The sequence below is a fragment of the Magallana gigas genome, chromosome 10 (assembly GCF_963853765.1).
Source record: "Magallana gigas chromosome 10, xbMagGiga1.1, whole genome shotgun sequence".
NCBI classification, from domain to species: Eukaryota; Metazoa; Mollusca; class Bivalvia; order Ostreida; family Ostreidae; genus Magallana; species Magallana gigas.
The window spans coordinates 17,540,146-17,560,287 of record NC_088862.1 but is presented as its reverse complement, the minus strand read 5'-3'; the positions used below and the strand labels follow the sequence as shown (position 1 = coordinate 17,560,287).

Sequence of the window (20,142 nt, the reverse complement as noted above, 5' to 3'; positions counted from 1 at the left end):
TTTAATCAGACTGGAATTTTGGTTAACGAAGTCGAGTATTTTTGATATATATATATATCCTTACACATCAACGAAGCTCTTTTAATTTTATATCTATAAAAAGAGCTTACATAATATTGAAAAGAAGAAGATGTGTGTGTAAAAGTATTACAATGTTATAATATAAGTATCAGTGGCTAAACCTTCCTTAATCAAAGTAAGCACCGTGGTCTTTTTGCATGGAGCCTCAATCTGACATCGTATCTTATCAAAATTAATTTATACTTATGACGGGAAATCTATTCATGTATTCACATTTTTATTTGATTTCAAGAACCAGTAAGGTTCCTTTTTTCAAAAATAGACTTTAGAAAAAAATCCCAAACCAAAATATCCTGATTAATTACAACGCTATATACATTTCATATATACAACCTTGAGTTTTACAAAATTAGAAATTGTTTTAAATCGAGTCCTAGAAATAGAAAACAAAGTTGAAGCTGTTGTCAGCATTTTTTTTTACGCGCGGTGTTAATTTAAGATGCTTTGATAAGTGAATGATTGTAATATCCATATCTACATATCTATAAATCAAAATCCTGTTTTTTTTCTTCTAAGAAAGACAGATCACAGTCATGTAAATTTGAGCTCTGAAATATTTGACATGTAAACTGTATTTAATGATAGCTAGTACGGAATATTTTGTCAGCTTTTTTGATCAACACATCTACATATATATGCTGTTTTTTTTGTCAGTTTAGGTTTTGTCTGCGTGTCTGTTCGTCTGTTATATCGTACATATATGAATGTAAAATCTCTTTTTGACCCCCCCCCCTACAGTTACCACGGTTGCGTATAATATTAGTAGTAGCAAACAACAGCAAGAGCTAATGAAACTTTTTTAAAAACGTGAACCAATGTGCACGTGTTTAAAGTGACCGAAATAAAACCTTTTAGATATATGAATCTATTTAAAAAAACACCCGACAATCCCTTAAACGAACAGCGGACGGACCAAAGCAAAAAGTGTATTTTATTGTATAGAGGTGGTAGATACATGTACATATGAAAAAGTTGAAAAAACTTCGTTACGAGCCCCTGTCATACATGTTTGTCGTATTAGTTGACATTAATTATATATACATGTAGTTTACTTGTCAATAGATATAGTTTACTTGTCAGATCATAATACTTTAAAAATTTGTTTGTTCCCTTGTTCATTTAAAAAAAAAAAATAATGACGTCGTTTGGCACTTCCGGTAAGATGTCGCTGTCAGTGATACATCGGGAAATAAAGTTTTACGTTGATTGATTGTCCATTGATTCACAAGGCTGATTCACACTGCACATCTCGGGACCACCGAGATTTTATGCAATTCCTGCTGTCATAGCTTAATATTGAAGTCAGAGGTTGCTAAATACCACAAACAATCTAATAAAAGACTATAATAATTTTGACATAATTATTTTAAGTTTTCTTTTTTTGTTTCTATGAAATATAAATGTTCATACAAAGGGCGTTGTTCGTCATCATGTAAAATATTAATGTCTTATAATCACCAAAAATACACAAATAAGACATGTTCAGAATTCTTATTCTATCTCCATGGTATCATAAAACGTCATAAGGTAATTCTTGTAAGAAAACTTGCATAGATTCCCCACAAAATCACCAAATTTTTCAAAAATATTTTATTTCCGAAATAAGATTTTCATTTAAAGAAAAATAAATACCACGTCATTGCTCTCTCTCTCTCTCTCTCTCTCTCTCTCTCTTTCGATACACAACAGAACCTACTCACTAAACATATAGAATCGACAATTACAATTAACATTCCATTCATTTTACTGAGAAAAAAAATGTAAAGAAGAAAGAAATTATTACAAGACAGTGCATATGATTCTAAAATAACAGTAATGTATTCTTTAAAACAACACATGATTTCAAAATACAAGAATAGTATGCTTCAGCATAATAGTCAATAAAAATACAATATCACAGCTTCTCAATCACAATATACATGTACATACTAGTGCATGTAAAAACTAACTTCTATATTACATACATGTAAATGCACAAACTTAACACTATGGGGATGTTATAATCACTATAGAGTGTCTTAAAATTTATATATATCATATGGTACCACATCCATTGTAATTTAAGCATTGCAAACTTTCATAAACTCATTAACAATCAAAATCTTTAATCAAATCAATTAAAACCTTTATAGATAGTTAACCAACACAAGTACAGTTATTTCTTAATCCAGAGGGTTTGTCTCCCTATATTTTCTCCATTTGAACCATTTTACAGGTAAAAGGAGCATGGACTTTGGGTAGTTTGTGTCAAACGGCAGTGTGTCGTAGGCCTGTCTATTTCATTGTAGGTCACTCAGCAATGGCTCTTTGAAATCAACAAGATTTGTCTGGCTTTGAGCTAAGACTACGCAATCTTTGAAGCTATGCCATTTTTAACTTGTTACGAGCCAAGAAAAAGATACATGTAGTTACATCCTACAGAAAGTCCAAGGTCTTGTTAAAATGGTTCTATATAAAATTATACAATCTTGTAAATTGTTGTCAAAAGAGCACAGGAGGAAGATTAATCTCAAAGACAATAATTATCATTAAAAATGAAATGTAAACATTTTTAAGTTACAATTAATATATGACATAATCCCCATCATCTGTTTTATTTATAATGTACAAAGTATAAAGGTATATTCATAACAAATGATAATAACTGCTTACTGATTAATAGTGTGCACTTCATAAGATTTGAACAGATAAATCAAAATCCAATTTAATATAAATCCTTTTCTTGTATAAAAACAAAGACGAAGATACAATGTACATTAAAACAAAATACCCCCCCCCCCCCAAAAAAAGAAAAAGATGATCTTGTAAAATATTCTAATCACATTAACATGTATAATATGACATCCCTGCACACATGTGGAGAATGCACTGTAGATAACACTTCAAAAATATATACTGGATACACGGTTATTTTTGCCCTGTTAATTTTACATCATTCTAATTCCCCTCTTGAATTAAAAAAAATCTATTGATTACGGTAAGATAAAAAAAAATGATAAGACCCTTTGATATAAATAGTGCATAACACATAGTACGATGAGTAAAAACTGTAATTATTCTAGTACATAAATATTCAGATACATGTATTTATATATATTAAATACCTAAAATATTAATGCTGTTAATGCACATGAAATTCCATCTAGCATAAATGTACATGTATGGAAATTTGGTCTTTATATTAAAATGTAATTATTGTTAATTTTTTTTTCAGTATGTCATGATTCACATTCCCTATAGCAACTTTACCAACCTCAGTCTGTATAGTTACCAAAAATCCATGAACATTTAGTTGAGAGTGTCAGAACTTTTCACAGAAAATTATACCTTTTTTTTTTTTTAAAAACCTACCCTAAGATTTTGGCCCTTTATCCAAATATTAATGAGTTCGCCAGCTATGGGAACATTTAAAATTTAAAAATTTGCAAATATCATCACCAACCTGAATTAAATTGATAGACTGCAATACGTACACCATTATTGACACATTTTAGGAATTATCTAATTTTGTAAATATATCCCAAAAAATATGTAAAAACACAAAATGTTACCTAGCTTATAAAAATATCCACACTTACAGGACATCCATGTAGCTTATACATGTAAATAAAAATTCATAAAACAGAACTAAGAATGCATGGCGATAAAAGTTTTTGAAAATCAATCCTGAATGAATACAGATCTAAAATAAGCTTTGATCTTTGGAAGGAAACGCTAAGAACCATAACCCTTTCTAACTGGTTGAGACATATCAAAAATTCTCAAACCATATAGCAAACCTGCATGAAGTCATTACTCATATCTTAAAGTTAAAGATACGATAGGAGGTCACACAAGGCAAGATGGCTTGACAGACAGACAGACAGACAGACAGATGGATTAGGATAACACAACACAATAATTTCTTCGTTCTTTACCCGTTGTTTACGAAGCACCAGACTGAGTGTGAAAAGTTGTTGATCTTAGTCTTGAAAACTCTTTTTGATGCTGCAGCGTGGGAACTCTGTCCTCCATATTTCTATTGTCTCCTCGTTCACGTTACCACAGAACGACACGTCCAGGAAAATCAACTTGGGACAGCTAGTAAGAACACTGCAAGAAGATTTTAAATATGATTGCACATATATGTACCTGCATGTAATAATTTTTTTTCTCTTTTATTAATCATAATCATAACACATTTACATATTTATTTATTTCTGGAATATAATCTCTCTCTCTCTTTCTCTCTCCCTCTCTCTCTCTCTCTCTCCTCTTCTCTCTTTTTGCTGATGTACATGTACATGAATAACAAATATGAACATCTTAATCATATAGTAATTCCATCCCCCCCCCCCCCCAAAAAAAAAACAAAAAAAAAACAAAAAAACGTGTAAGTAGAGAAATTTTTTAAAAACTGGCTTTGCCAATGAGGCTCCGGTAGTGGTAACATAATAAATTTAAATTCCTCTTATCCTAGAAATACTTTAATCAAAATTGGTAACAATTGGCCAAGTAGTTTTCAACAAGTTAAAAAAGTAAAGTTTATTGATACATGTAATGGACATACCCACACGATAATGAATGATGACCAATTGCGATAGGCCACCTGATATGATAAAACTGTGTCAAATTTAATTTTTCTTATTTCATAACTTCATGAGGAACAAACCTGTGAACAAGTTTTCAAGAAGTTCAAAAAGTAAAATTGATAATGGACGATGTAGGACGCATGATGACGGATGGAGATCAACAACAGAAGGTCACCTGACTTGATAAAACTATGTCAATTTTAATTTTGCTTATTTCATAACTTCAAGAAGAACAAACCTGTGAACATCATCTGCTTGTACATAGCTTGTCCCCAGGATATCTAGCTGCTCCAGCTTGTGAGAATACTTGGCTATTGCTTCTAGATCACCTTTGCAGATGGTCCTAAAATGAACATAAAATGTCATTATCAACTGAAGCTAAAATCTATATTCTAGGTCCTCAAAAACTCTAGTCTCAGCGAGATTCGTTTAAAGTGAGACTGAAAATTTTGTACCGACATTTCTTTTGACAATTTTTTGTACTCTTGAAAAATCTCCATGAGATTACATTGTACATTATACTCCAGTACAACATGAAATATTTAAGAAGCATGTTAAACCTGAAAATATTTAATAATTGTAAACCGAATGATCAACATGAAAATAAACAAATGAATATGAAAATCACATCATATTCAATGAATAAACAATACTTATCATTCTTAAAAAGGTTTTATATAAAAATATTTCCAAGACTAAATCAACTTTGAAAAATGCATGAGCATGCAGATTTATAGTAATTGACATAATTAATTACTATGATAATACGACATACTGTGGAATCATTAAAATTCGTGGGGACTATTTTTCGTGGATTGCTTAAATTTTACAGGTTCGTGAGGACGTAATTTCGTGTATTTTCATATACATACAAAAGGAATATGTCTTTATAGCCCTAATTTATTAATTCGTGGGGGATGTTAATTCGTGGATGAGAGGTACCCACAAATTCCACGAAAACTGAGCCATCACGTAATCTAATGATTCCACAGTAATAAAGAAGTATATTAAATACCTGTTTGCTGTGAGGTAGAGCTTTTTAATGTTGGGACAGTTCTTCACAAGTTTCAGGAAACAGCCTGTAGTTGACCTTAAATTTGAACTGAAAAGGAAATGATTCAATTTTATAAATGATATAAATTCAAAGTAATCAACATACTTTATTGAATACATGTATCTTAAGGAGGCTGCATGGATAGTCAATAAATTAACCATCAGATCTACCTTAATTTTCTTAAAATGCTTTGTTTAGCTACATTGTATACACTAGCTATTACAAATATATAGTAAAGAGTTCAAATTTCAAATACAGTAAAACACGATTATAGCAAACACGCTTAAATAATGAATGCACGCTTACAGCTAAGTGATTTCAATTACCCGAGACTTTTTTATATGTTGTAAACTTGGCAGATTTAACGAATTAGGCTTATCACGAAGTAAAATTGTCCGTCCCTGGCACTTCGTTTTAAGCGTGTTTTACTGCACCTTTGCTTTGAAACTTGAACATTTTCTTCTTCTTAAGGATCGAGTTTAATGTAGTCCAAAAATGACAACAATCACCAACCCCTCTTAATTAATTCATTAATTAATTGTTGTACTAACCACCATCCTAGGTCCAGTTCCTCTATATGTGGACAGTTTTCAGTGATAGCTCCTAGTCCTTCATCAGTTAATCTACACCGCCATAAATCTAGTGATATTAAATTCCTAGATATTGATGAAGAAAAAGGTTATTAATATTTAGTTCCTACTATCATGAAATGAATATGATATATCATAGCAATACTTAAAAAAACCCAAAAACTTCTGCACTATAAGAACAGTTACTGAATACATTTAATACAGTATCAGATTCAAATATCATTTAACTAGATGTTTACAGTGAAGTGAATTTTATTGCCCCTGGAACTTGGAAATCATCAAGAAGTACTGTATACAGGGTTATTTTCACCCTAGCTGTGTTATTTTTGCCCTTTCCATTAAAAACCGTTTCGCCCCGTCTTGATTTTGCCCAAACAAGAGAGATTATTTGAGACATTGGAATTTGCCCTAGCTGCCTTAAATTTGCCCCCGACAACAAGGGCCAAAGGGCGAAAAATAAAATGGGGGTGAATATTTATTCAGTATTCAATGCTTATTCTATTTTTCATCGCCTGACTAAAATAGAATTAACTGACCTGCAGCTTGATCCAATCACCTTCATCACAGTATCAATGCGAGACTCTTGGATTCTGGTGGCCCCTAGATTCAAATGTTTTAAATTGGAACACACTCTGAAAATTTAGAAAAAATATATACCTTGTACAGTTGATATGTTGTCCCAACTACTATTTCTTTATGCATTGTATGTTAACCTTGATTTCTTGAATCATTTATAAGGAAATTGATATCTCAAAACTCTTTGCTGGTTACACCAAATTTAAATGGCACTTTAATTGTACATGTATTTAAAATATTAAAGCTAGTTGATGAACTGAAAATTTTGAAAAATTTGAAATTAATAAACTCTGTATATCAAATAAAAATATGTACTAATTAAAATTCCATACCTTAAAACCTTTATAAGACTATCTTTATCCACAGGTAGGCGATAGAGATTGAGTCTTTCCAGCGTTTGTATTTTAGACAGGTGTGATATAGACTGACCGTCCAAAGACTGACAACTCCCTACATCTAACTCTGTACATAACGAAAATTTGATAATACTATCCTGGTGTTAAATGTAAAATATATACATGTATATATCATATACAATACTTATACTTCCAACTCTGTACGGAACAATTAATTAAAACATAGGTGTTAAATGTACATAGAAATTATACTAGCGACAAATCCATTTTTTTTGGCTAATAAAATAGATTTTCCTGTCAAATTTTGCCTGCACAGTTACTGTATTAAAATGCAAGGCAAATGATACAATTCATATTCTTTTTTGTCAATCATTATAACAAAAACAGAATTCTAAATAATCATACACAGGAATAAATATTAATCAATTAAAAAAATTGTACTATTTTTGTACCTTTCAGTTTTGGACAATTCTCCGCCACAGCTATTATAACTTCACCATTGACAAATTTACAAGAAGACATATAGAGGGTCTGCAGGTCCCTGCCACACTCCTTTAGAAATCTGAAATTATTCATGAAAATTTCTTACATTGTATATACCCATAATTATTTATTTGTATATTTAGCGATTTATAAATTTTTGTTGCAAATTTTTCTCGCAGTTCACCAGTATTTGCCATACAGTTGTAATAAAAAACAGGCGCGGATAAATCTTGATCACAAATATTAGTGCGGCAAACTAGTTCATCTCGAGTAAATCATGAAACAAAGTCGTTGCAAATAATAGTTGGTTTACAGTTCTTACCTGGAGAATGTGGTGGGGGATATACAGTTCTGGTTGCCCCCACACCATGATATGTTTAAATGCTGCAGATAATGGCACCTCGACAGAAGACTGTCCAAGGCAAAGTTATTCACCTGGAAAAAAAAAATTGACATAAAAGCCTTGTATTTCCAAAGTTAGCCAATAATCACTGTTGTTGCATTTTTTTGTTCATCACTTTGACACTGAAACTTCCCAAATCACAATGTACATGTATGTTATCAAAAGCATAATTGACTCTGACAGCATGTAACAATTTAATCTCCAATCCTCAGCAATGTTCGATAACTCTATATTATCCTGAATTTTTTTTTTTCTGTACCATAATTATGCCTTTTTATACAGACAAATTTAAATAGATTTGAAGTGTTCATATTAGACAAAGTCATTCAATGAAGTGCTTGGCTTAGCTGCTCCAAAAAAACAAATACTTTCAAGCTGAGGATCGGGGAACTTTAAATGAAGCGAGAACATTTGATTTCAATAAAAAAAATGCCTGTAAAATATTACAAACATGTATAAGCAAACAATGTACCTGTCTATTATACAGAAGGTGGACATTATCCTAACATCTTACCTCTGTCCAGTGAGGCTGTAGGTCCAATTCTGTATATTGCAAGGAGTCATAACAATGCTTATAGAAAAACCTATGAGACAAGGAACTATAGTTACACTTCAATAACATCAAAAAAGGTTATCAGAAAAGATGAGCAAAATATTAATGGGAATAACATCTTTATCACTACAATAACTAAACTGTCATCAGAAATAACAATGAAAAAGAATACATCCACAAATTACGCTGTACATTGTACATTACCGGTAGTCAATTTTAAATCATAGAATGACCTTTGACCTCAAGGTCAATGACCTACTTTGAGGTAACGCTGGCCATACACAGGGATGGAATGTCAAGGTAACTCAGGATTAACTGGATCACTTCTTCCTGGAAAGACAAGAGAATTTGTTTTTTTAACATTTTAATCAAAACACAACGAGTTGTGGATATGGGGAGAAATGAATATATATATATGCCTGAGGTCTGTCTCAAGAGAACAGCCTCTGTTTGGAGTTGCATGCCTGCAAAAATTTCTTCTGAAGGACAGGGATTTTGCTGAACATGCCTTTTGACAGTAACAAAAAACAACATAAAAAATATCCATGTTTGTTTTTTTCTGTATTGTAATGTACAAACAGGATATGTATATGTATACAGGATCTAAAACTCTTCCCTCTGATTCAGTCTGATATGATCTATGAATAAGGATATTCGATAAAATTTTGTACTATCAGAAATTAAAGATGCAGTCTGTGACATCATCTTCCAAATGACCCTTCCAAGCACCAGTGCATTAATTAGTTATTGTTTACCTAGCTGGCAAAAAATTATCTTCAAACCTAAGAATCTAACTTGTGTCAAGTGCCAATATATTCCAGAAAATATGTAAATGCAAGTATGATAATTCTATATACACGGAACAAAACTTTAATTGCACAAAACATGAAAGTATATAGTACAGACTACGTCATCAGCTTTAGAGAGAGAGCTGACATGGATTCAGAAAACCCCTGGGCAGTCATCAGAAAGGCAACAGGGAAATTGTATATATACAGTACGAGAATATGAAATACATGTACATGTATGTGCATACCGGTAATTCTTCTATACTAATAGCGTCATCACCAACAGCGGTGTTTTCCTGAAAATAGAAAAATTATGATCAATGTGATTCAATGCCAATCAGTCAGTACATGTACCATAATATGTATACATTGTTTGAAGAAAAACAGAATGTAAATTGTAATATATCATTTGCAAAATGATAATAAATAAATTCAGAACCTCTATCACATGTACATGTAGTTTGTGTGTGTGTGTGTGTGTGTGGGGGGGGGGGGGGTAGGTGGAGATGTTGTAACATTTACATCTAAAAACAATGTCTTTTCTATCCAAAAAAGAAATTTTACAAGAAATTGGTAAGGATGTTGCCATCTCTCACGATTCACTATATATATGTTTTAACCCTAGAACTTTAACTTTACCTGTTCCCTGAGAGATAACTGATCTAGCTTTTCCTCCATGTTACTGATGTCATCTATGCGAGATCTGGGGATCACGCCCTCTAGCCCAGACAGGATATAGTTGCCTTGGCTATCTTCGCCATGGAGGCAGACAGCATCCAGCTCGGTATAGTACTCACACAGGTCATGGCAGAACTCAAGGCGAAGAACTCTGCAGAAAAAAGACAGACTTTTTTTCCACCTGATTTTTGTATTTATGCAAAATAAGTTTGAGGTAATCATTAGCAAGGAAAAAATTTAATTAAAAAACAGTACATTCTGGAAGCTAGCCCACAATATTATATGTAAAAACAAAGGAGTTATGTTGTATATTTATTGATTTATTGATTATTTATTTATATATGTTTAATATTTATTGTAGTGACACTGCATGTATATGATACATGGAAAACATATTAAAGTGTAATAAAACAGAAACAATTTCCTAGGGGGGAAGGGAGGGAGGGAGAAGATACATGTGTAAGTCTTTACCTAGTACAGAATGGTACGTGTCTTAGGGGTGGGGAGAAGATTCGAGACTCCGGTGGACTCTTTTCTGGACCTCCTTCCCACAGAACTTTCCATCTGTTAAAAAAAATTCCTCAGTTAATAATTTAATAATTTTAAGTTACATGTTATTTGAAAATAACAAGAAAAGTTTAATACTGAATGAAAAACATTCTATTTTGAGTCAAATTAAACTCTCAACATGTCTGAGAAGTCTCTATTGCTCATTTTTAAGGCATATGTGGTAAAAAAAAAATGAACTAATGAGAAATTGCAATTGGATTAAGCTATATGATTCAAAACATACTGCAATAATGATCAATATAAAATATCTTCAATGATTTGTGATATGGTAAGTTAATAATTTTTATCAAATGAGGTGTGTGCATGATTTCTATCCCTGAGCTTTTGTGAGAATAAAAGTGTTTGAATTATTATACTTAATGTTTTATTTTACTCTAGCTGCTTTAATAAACTGAAGTACTGTATACTGATAGTTTGATCTTTACCACATTAATTTTATATATAATTTTGTTTATTAAAAAAAAGTTAATATTAAATCAAACAAATCATAATTAAATCTAAAAATAAAACAAACTTATATACGTTCAGGAAATAAAAATAAAAATAAAAACTTACCTTCCCTCTTTTCCTTCTCTGTGGATTTTACAAATAAATAAATGATTGTTTCTAATTTTAAGTGAATAAACATATAGATTTTTAAAGCTTATATTGTCCCCTCCCCCTTCCTTGCCTAGTCATTCCGCGGTCCACATCTGTCCCTGATGAATCACAAGCCAAGATACGGACAATGGTCCCTGGGTTGTAAGTTTCCCAAATCTCTATTTTGGTTGGATGCACTGCATATTCAAATTCTAATTCTAGATGTAATTAATAAAAGTACTTAAATTACATAAACATAGCAGGTTGTGTTACAAGACTGCATATAACGGTACATATAATGAGATATTTTTAGTTTTATTTTACATGACGTGTAGTATTTGTAATAATAGTACATGTATAAGAGAAATTTTTAATTATAAATAAACTGCCCTTGCCTATTCAGTCAAACATTATTGAAGCTAATGTAACAACTCTCTACCATGCTATCAAGAGGTTCACGACAAAATATATTTCTAATTTGGAGTTACATAACATTACAAGTGTAGCCATAGGGATGTTAACAGAGGCTCTGACTTCTAGGAGTATTTAATATAACAAATGATACATGTACATGTATGTTATCTGTTAAATGTCTTTAAACTGCCAATATTTATTAATAAGATAATAATTGTTTTCTACATGAAATTAAATCATTGGAAACTGCATGAATTGGTTCTGTTTTTCCACTAAGACTGTGTCACATGCTTACCTATGAAGTCCTGACTGACAAAGCCTGGAGGAGTCCGCTTAAACTTCCGTTTTCCAGAGGGAGCATATTTCCACCAAGGCCCATAGGTTCTCTGCAAAAGTTAAATCTTATCAATTACCCATGATATGATTAAAAGTAATGTGTATTTGAGAATTCATGATGATCATATACATGTAGCAAAATCAACGAAGCTGTTTACAAAGTAGTGAAAGTACATGTACCAGTACATGACAATGATGTACAGTACCAATCAGACCCAACCTAACACCGGAGTAAACCCCAACTAAACCCTGGGTTTACTTTTGGGGTCTATTTGGGGCCTCTGGGTCTGCTTTTTGAAAATTTGGGTCCACTGAGAGTTTAATCAAGGTTTACTTTGGGTTTGCTTGGGAATTGCTTTTTGGGTCAACTGTACACACTGAAGTATGAAGCAAACCCGTCTTTGATCTTACCATCTTACTGCCTGAAATTCCTGCCTCTATATTCTGAATACACATTCAGCGTCTGCTTTTAGGGACATATGTCTGATAGGGGTTTACTCTCTGTGCCCACTCTGGGTTTACTTTGGGTTTACTCTAGTAAACTCGAAGTAAACCCGAAAAAGTAAACCCAGGGTTTAGTTGGGGTTTACTTTCTGTTAGGTTGGGTCTGTCATCGGTACATGTATATACTGTATGTACATGTATTGAACTATTCATTTACTTTCAAACAATACAGATTGAAGATTATTGTCTGAAATGTCTGCAAATCAGAAGATTTTGACCAAAGTCACAGGGGCTCGTGACAAACCTCGTGACAAGCCCCTGTGCAAAGTTTGAATAGAAGTACCAATGAATCAGTGTAGGGTTTCCTCTCCCCCCAATAATATATTCATATTTAATAACAATATACATCTATACTCTTACTTTCATGTCAAAACCCATTGATGGAAAGAGTTATAAACAAAGACATAAAATGAAGCTCAAATACTTTGTATCGATAAAATTATCTCAGTATCACAAGAATACTTACAAATACACAGGCTTGTGTAAAATCTCCGTAGGCAGGGTAGATGTTACATTTTCCAGCCAAGTTGGAGGCAGTGTAAGAAATTGAAGTCTCACTACCGTACTGGGAGCTAAAGTCCGAAACGTCTGCTGCATATTGGCTAAACTGTTGCATTTCCGTAAAATTACGACTGAAAATTTTTCGACACTTACGACGCAGCTTTCTGGGGATTTTCAACATCATAAATACACCCAATCTGTGTGTGCCATCGCGACCGCATCGACTCGTATTTTTCGACGATGACACCTACTTTCACTTTTGAAACACCGTAGTTTCGAATAATTATTATTATGCTCCTAATTTAGATTTTAAAAAATTCATAGAAATATTTTGAAACCATGTAATATTTCATTGCAAAAGAAATATTAGCACGTGCATAAAATGAGCAAAACATTTCTTGCAATCTATTAGCAAAAATTCCGAAACTAAAAGTCAGAGGTCAGAAAATAGATCCATGCTGAAGTTCAGTGTAATTTAGGACGACAGAATCTTCTACACTGTCGTCGCGATGGTGGATTACAGCGTTAATGGCTCCGTGGCCGTGTTAATGGTCAACAATCCGCCTGTCAATGCCCTAAGGTAATGTCTGCATCGGTTTACTATGCACTGTGCATAATAGCGGCAATATTGTTGTTATTAAAGTGGCGGATCTAAGAAGAAAAAAAATCAACTTCATTTTGATAGTTTAGAACTTGAAGAACTTGTAGAAATTGAATTAGGTTTCATTTTGCATACCTTGACCTCTACCTGGATGCGACTATATGTAAACTGTTATATAAAAAACAATCACCTGGATGCCGGGGAGGGACGTTGTGGGTGGGGGGGGGGGGGGGGGCTGCTTTCCTGACAAGTCGCTACATAATAATCTGACAAGACAACCTATAGCATGATTATAATTTGATGTTAATTTATAAGATCTGTATGACACCTTAATTGATTGCTACTGATGGATACATGTAATTATTACATTGTAGGCCCCTATATGTAATTAAAAAAGGAATGTTAATTGACTTGTTAGAAAATATAATTAGATAAAATGTAATGTATAAACTGTTATTCCCACTTGTTAGATTTGACGTGTCAGAAAAATGGATGTGTAATTAACATTTAGAAAGTGGAGAGCAACTTGCCAACAATGAGAAATGTGAATCTAATTAAGTCGCCTTTGGCCCTAATTTTCACAAGAAATCCTACGACTAAAGGCAATCATTTTCCTTTTCTTCAAAAAGAACTTTTATCGAAGCTGTGAAATATCACAAAAACTCTTATTTTACTTTTTACTTTTGATGTTAGTGTAAATAATATTTTAGAAAAAAAAAAATGAATATATCTCTATCGAAAACTTCCATGGTTGGGAAATTTTTATCTTGGACATAAGATTTTTTGTGAAAAGGGTCACTGGTCCTAATCTTTCAATTGGCCTTATTGTAGTAATACTGACACTAGATCGAGCAACCTGGGATTCATCACACTCTTGTGCTTGCAATTAAATTTGCTTTCCCTACAATAAAGCTTGATTATAGCAAAATTTATTATGGACCAGTAATTTACTTTAATAGCTATATGTCCCTAATTTTATCGTTATATAATTTGTATAGTATTTGTGAAGAATTTTGCCAGCTAAGGAATCGACAAATTTTTCTTTATCGGAAAGTTAACTACATTCTTTTATCATGATTAATTTAGACATGTTTTATTGTGTTCTCAAAATGAATGGGAGGGGCAAGTGTTTTTTGATTAGAAAAAAAATTGTTTTAAAGATCAGAATTAAACTGTTGAATGATTGTAGCCATGCTGTGCGCGTTGGTCTGAAGACAGGCATAGAGAGAGGGGCTAAAGACAGCCGAGTCAGATCTATCGTCATCATCGGTAAAGGGCAAACGTTTCCCGCAGGGGCAGATATCAGGGAATTTGGAAAACCTAGCAAAGGTATCAAATGTAGAATTAAGTTCAATTAAAAAATGTACTAAACTCAACAGTTACAGAAAGTTCTGTCTTAGGCCCAAAAAATGAACCAATAGTGGTTTTCGTGCAAAAAAAAAATTTCAAAAAATATAATGCATGCAGCTAGCATGTATTTTCAAAGGGAAATCATTGAGTTATTCACCTTTCAAAATTGCAATTAAAAAAAAATCTAGCATTTAGGTTATGCAGGGATGCCCGTGAACCAATACATTTATTTTTTCTGGCCTAAACTAAACTTTCTATGGCAGCTGTAAAGCTGCCTGTTCCGGTTGATATCGAGGCTTATTGCTTGTGCAAAGGTATACATTTACACATATAATAACAATACCTTGATATTTATAGAAGGTAATGACAGCCAAAAGTCTATGTACCTTGCTTTTTACATTTTTTATTATTCTCAAGGTGAATCAGTATATTTACACTTGCATATGTCACTTTATTGCTTTAATATTCGTGCTACTGTAAAAGTATTATATTTTGCGTGTATGATATTTGGTGGAGAATAGTTTTTGAACAAGTTGGCATGGATTAATCTTTGGGAGCAGCAATTGTAGCACTGCCATACTCTGGCGCCTGGCTTCATAAAACAGCATTAAATTCATACATGTCAATTTGTATTTATCTTTATTGAAATTGTTTTATGGTTTGCGTGATTGAATTCATGTTTGTAATAGAGATAGAAGTAAGAATTTACACAAATAAGAAGAGCATATTGCAACATATAATTTTGTTTAGGGTTACCTGACCTAACCTACAAAAATGCCCCAATTCTACCATTTTTAGATGTCTGTTTCGATTGTGATTGTCATCTAATTTTCATTAAAAACCTGTTTTTAAATATGACACAAACAAACATTCTTAGGATTTTGCAAAAAAAAAATATGATTAGATATTTATAAAACTATCCCTACCTTCCTAACCTAATTTTTTTCTCAGCGTTACCCTAAACACACAATTTTTTTTCTTAGGTCTATTGATAATTGATCTCTATTTATCATTTCAGTTAGCTTTGTTAATCATTACACATTCATTCCATTCAATGAAAACTATCTGGTTGAATGAAACATCTACTATATACAAATCAACATAGTTAACAACCAAATACATGTACATGTTTTTCTATACATTTATTTTCTTTAGGAAATTATTGTTTATCTGTAAACATCTGTTAACATGGTTAAGACAATTACAAGACTAGTATAATTATGTAATTATCATTTATTTTCCCAAACAGTTCACAATCTGATATGACTTTTTTCTCCTTATAGAACCGTGGTTGACGGCGGTCGGTAACTTGATAGAGACGTGCAGTGAGCCAGTGGTGGCCGCGATCCATGGAACGTGTCTGGGGGGAGGGCTGGAGATAGCCCTGTTCAGTCACTACCGCATCGCTGTATCCTCGGCAAGGTCAGACATTCTCCAAACATACAGTTATTTAATTGGAATTTTTTCAAAATTTTAAAGCAGACTATATATATGACACAGACATTAACATGTGATATATTGGCAGACTGGTTTGAATACCAGTGCCAGATAGCTCAGTTGGTAGAGCACTTGAATAGAGACACAGGGGGCTTTGGTTTGAATCCCCATCTGGTTCGTCATAATTTCTTCCATCCCATTACATTTGGTGCCGTGACCAACCCCTGGAACTGACAGGTGAACTCCTGCCAGGGGAAGAGCCTGGGATGATCTTTGGGGATGAAGATCATTTGAGGGGGAGGAATGTGATGGTCAGACTGGTTGAATATTTGTGCCCGATAGCTCATTTGGTAGAGCACCTGATTAGAGATTTAGGGGCCCGGGTTTGAATCCCGGTCTGGTCTGTTATAATTTCTCCCATCCTGTTACAGAATAATATTACTGTTCAGGTATACACAAATGTCTTTTTGTTGTTCACCAAATCAACAAGCAAAGTACACACTCTATGATGTGTAACTCAGTCAAAAATTGCTTTTCAAGACTGAAATTATTTTATGTACAGTCAAATTTTCATGTGATAGAAAATATTGCAAAGGTCTGCATTTTCTGAATACATCTATAATTATGATATTTTTTTAGGGTAGGATTCCCAGAGGTGACCCTGGGGCTTTTACCAGGAGCAGGGGGCACCCAGAGGCTGTCACGGTTGACCGGACTCCCTGTTGCCATGGAGATGATTTCTTCAGGCCGCCATGTACCAGCCAAAAAAGCAAAGGAATATGGTATTATAGATGAGGTATATGGCAAAAATAAACTCATCAATAGTTAAAAAAAAAAATGCAAAAAGTTCCAAACAATTAAGGACCTGATATTCACGAACACATTTTTGCTTGTATCTTTACACAAATGTTGTTTACACTGGAGTACTGTAAAAGTGCTTATTTACGCTGGTGGTAAAGTACGTGTTTTCTATAAGCAAACAATACGCGTGGGTATTTAATACGCGGATGCGTGATATAACACTCTGAAATGTTCATTTTGTTACCATACACGCGGAGGTATTTTACGCGGTTTTAGACCCACCCCGTAACTAGTGTAAATTTCCCCCACGCGTAAATTACCACTTTTACACAGTACTGTACTCTCGGGTGAGTTCACGATGATTGTAGCTGCTAGGTAGGGGTAAGTAGCAGCTATGCTGTTGAACGGTTAACTATCCTAGTCACTACATAGATATTTTTTTATCTTATTTTGTAATATTTTGTTCATCCTCAGTTGTATAAGTAATCATTATGAATTTTAGTATTTATTTTTGCTGCTTGAAATTAACAAATTATGTCAGTGAATTAGTCTTTCGTTGAATATTTATTTCCAACTTCAAATTAGAAACCTAGCAGCAAAACTATAGCGTTTTGATTAGTAGACCTATATATTTACAACTTAGCAGTCAGGCTAGTTGCTATGATCTTGACTGCAGCCATGTACTTAATAAGGCATTATCCTACTCCAATGAACTTTTAGATTGTGTCAGGGGACTTATTGAAAACAGCATTAAAGTTTGCCCAAGAAGTTCAAAGTCGACCTTTCAAGGACAGATGTCTGAGGTACAAGATAGTTCCCAATGCTGACAGAGTTGAGGAGTATGCCTCAGGTAAAATGCAAAATCCCATCCCGAACTCGTAATTGGTGATTAAATTTTCCAGATTTAATTAGCAAAGCTAAACAGACAGTAATTAGTATTTGAAAGATTGATTTAAAACCTGATGAACTTGTCTATAGACCTCTTATTCCTTTATTACAGATGTTTTGACAGAAACTATTATTGAATATGTTTTCAAATCAGTTTTTTTCTCCAAAAATTTTGTTTTATATTGCAGCTGCAATGATGCAAGTGAAAAAGAAATACAAGGGCTTTGAAGCTCCTGTGGTGAGCATAATTATCATGAAATTAAAATGCCTCTATCTTTTTATAATAATGGCCAAACAACTGTAGATATCCCCTCTCCTGTCATTTGCCGATCTTTCTCTTCATTGTAGAACAAAAGATATCATTAGTTTATAATAATCTACCCAATGGCATCAATTTTCTTTTCTTGATACTGTTAATTTTACTTCCCAGATCACCACTTTAGGTTTTTTGAATCTATTTCACTCCACTCTAAAACTGATGACTTTATAATGTAAGGGTGTACATGTATAATTTACATGTATCATCATTACATTTACAATGTCTAAGTAGCGTAGTGAACAATGCACTCGCTTTTCACCGCTGCGACCCGAGTTCGATCCCCGTGATCGACAGTGGTTGTATGTGATAGGGTATGGTGGTCGCCCGTTTGGACACGTGGGTTTTTCTCCGGGTACTCCGGCTTCTTCCCACACCAATGACCCCCTCGCGCTAACATCCGTGCCAACGAGAGATATTAATATAAGTTGTAGAACTTGCTTATCAATCGTTGTAAAATAAATAAAGTTCAGTTCAACATTTACAATAACTTGATCTAAAGAGTTAACGGTGTCGCGTTTCATCTGCTGAATCACACTTGGCAACTTGCATGTGATATGATCCTTGAGATCAAGTTACTGTCACGATAATATATATCTGTTTTAATTACCGGTACTTTATTTTTCCTATTCATAAGACTTGTGTGCAAGCAGTGAGATCCTCAGCGGAACTCTCCTATGAGGAAGGTATGAAACGTGAGCGGGATCTATTCCTTCAGCTGGGACAATCGGGACAGTCCAAGGCACAACAATACGCCTTCTTTGCAGAGAGAGCTGTATCAAAGGTAGACAACTCATAATGACACGTAGAATTTTCTGAACATAAGAAAAACTAGAGACGAGCTCGTTGCAAGCAACGATTAGGTCTTCCGTCGTAGCTGCGTCATACTTGTGACGTAATATAAAAATTGATACCTGACCATGGTGCAATATTAGATGTATAAACACTGTGTAAAAGAAACAAAGTACATGTATATAAGCAAATACAGATCTTTAAAAGTTGTCTGAAGTTTGATTCGCCGCATGTTGTTTTTATGCATGTGCATTTTATTTTGAGAAACTTATCGAATCATCATAATTGACTCAATATACACAGAATATGGACGACGATTATAATCACACAGTGGGTATGCCCGGTATGAACGTAAAAAGACCAAACATTTTACTCGCATTTTTTATCGAAAGCAAGGGCCAATGAATCTTTTAGAATGTATGCGGAGATCCTGGAAATTTTACAGGGGGTTCTGAAGAATAATTTTGTTTTTTGAGGGGGGGGAGGGGGCATGCGCAGATAAGAAAAATTTTCCTGGGGTGGGGGTTGAGTGTCTGACGGTTATTTGAGTTTGCCTGGGGATGTCCGAGGCATATTTTTGTAATTTTATATTGTACATGTAATGGAAAGAAATTTTGCGGGGGTTGGGGTGGGGTCTGGAACCCTCACCCTACTCTTCTTGATTCGCGCATGGGGAAGGCCGATGCCGGTAATTTGACGGTAATTTTAACCATTTTTATTTAATTAATCATTTTCAAAATTATCGGAATTCCAATATTACCTTTAAACGCAGTTAAAACTTAAAATACGAAATATTTAGTCTTGGTGAGTATTCGGCCAACATGCGTCCGCGTACGAAAGAAATGGCAATATTCAAGAAATTTGGATGGACGATCTGGGTCCTAGGTCGTCCATCCGATTCTTTTTCAGACTAAGAGCTA

General features: G+C 33.5%; 2 protein-coding genes across 2 annotated transcripts in view; one reads left to right on the top strand and one right to left on the bottom strand.

The window, feature by feature from the left end:
- Window positions 1–1,206: 1,206 nt before the first annotated feature.
- LOC105343870 (F-box/LRR-repeat protein 4) lies at window positions 1,207–13,301 on the bottom strand. Its single transcript, XM_011451366.4, has 16 exons — window positions 13,003–13,301; window positions 11,992–12,082; window positions 11,374–11,500; window positions 10,605–10,697; window positions 10,095–10,284; window positions 9,704–9,751; window positions 8,927–8,997; window positions 8,629–8,698; window positions 8,034–8,146; window positions 7,681–7,790; window positions 7,205–7,334; window positions 6,833–6,928; window positions 6,258–6,362; window positions 5,668–5,754; window positions 4,891–4,995; window positions 1,207–4,173 (listed from the first exon to the last, which is right to left on the bottom strand). Exons 1-16 carry the CDS (start codon window positions 13,219–13,221, stop codon window positions 4,044–4,046), a joined length of 1,785 nt encoding a protein of 594 aa, XP_011449668.3. The 5' UTR covers window positions 13,222–13,301; the 3' UTR covers window positions 1,207–4,043.
- Window positions 13,302–13,478: 177 nt separating this feature from the next.
- Window positions 13,479–20,142, top strand: part of LOC117683556 (peroxisomal bifunctional enzyme) — a 44,110-nt gene continuing 37,446 nt past the window's right edge. The window contains exons 1-7 of the mRNA XM_066073629.1: window positions 13,479–13,617; window positions 14,828–14,967; window positions 16,272–16,410; window positions 17,065–17,221; window positions 17,947–18,076; window positions 18,303–18,352; window positions 19,068–19,214. Of these exons, the coding sequence (XP_065929701.1) occupies window positions 13,547–13,617; window positions 14,828–14,967; window positions 16,272–16,410; window positions 17,065–17,221; window positions 17,947–18,076; window positions 18,303–18,352; window positions 19,068–19,214 (834 nt within the window). The 5' untranslated portion in view covers window positions 13,479–13,546. The remainder of the gene's footprint in view (window positions 13,618–14,827; window positions 14,968–16,271; window positions 16,411–17,064; window positions 17,222–17,946; window positions 18,077–18,302; window positions 18,353–19,067; window positions 19,215–20,142) is intronic.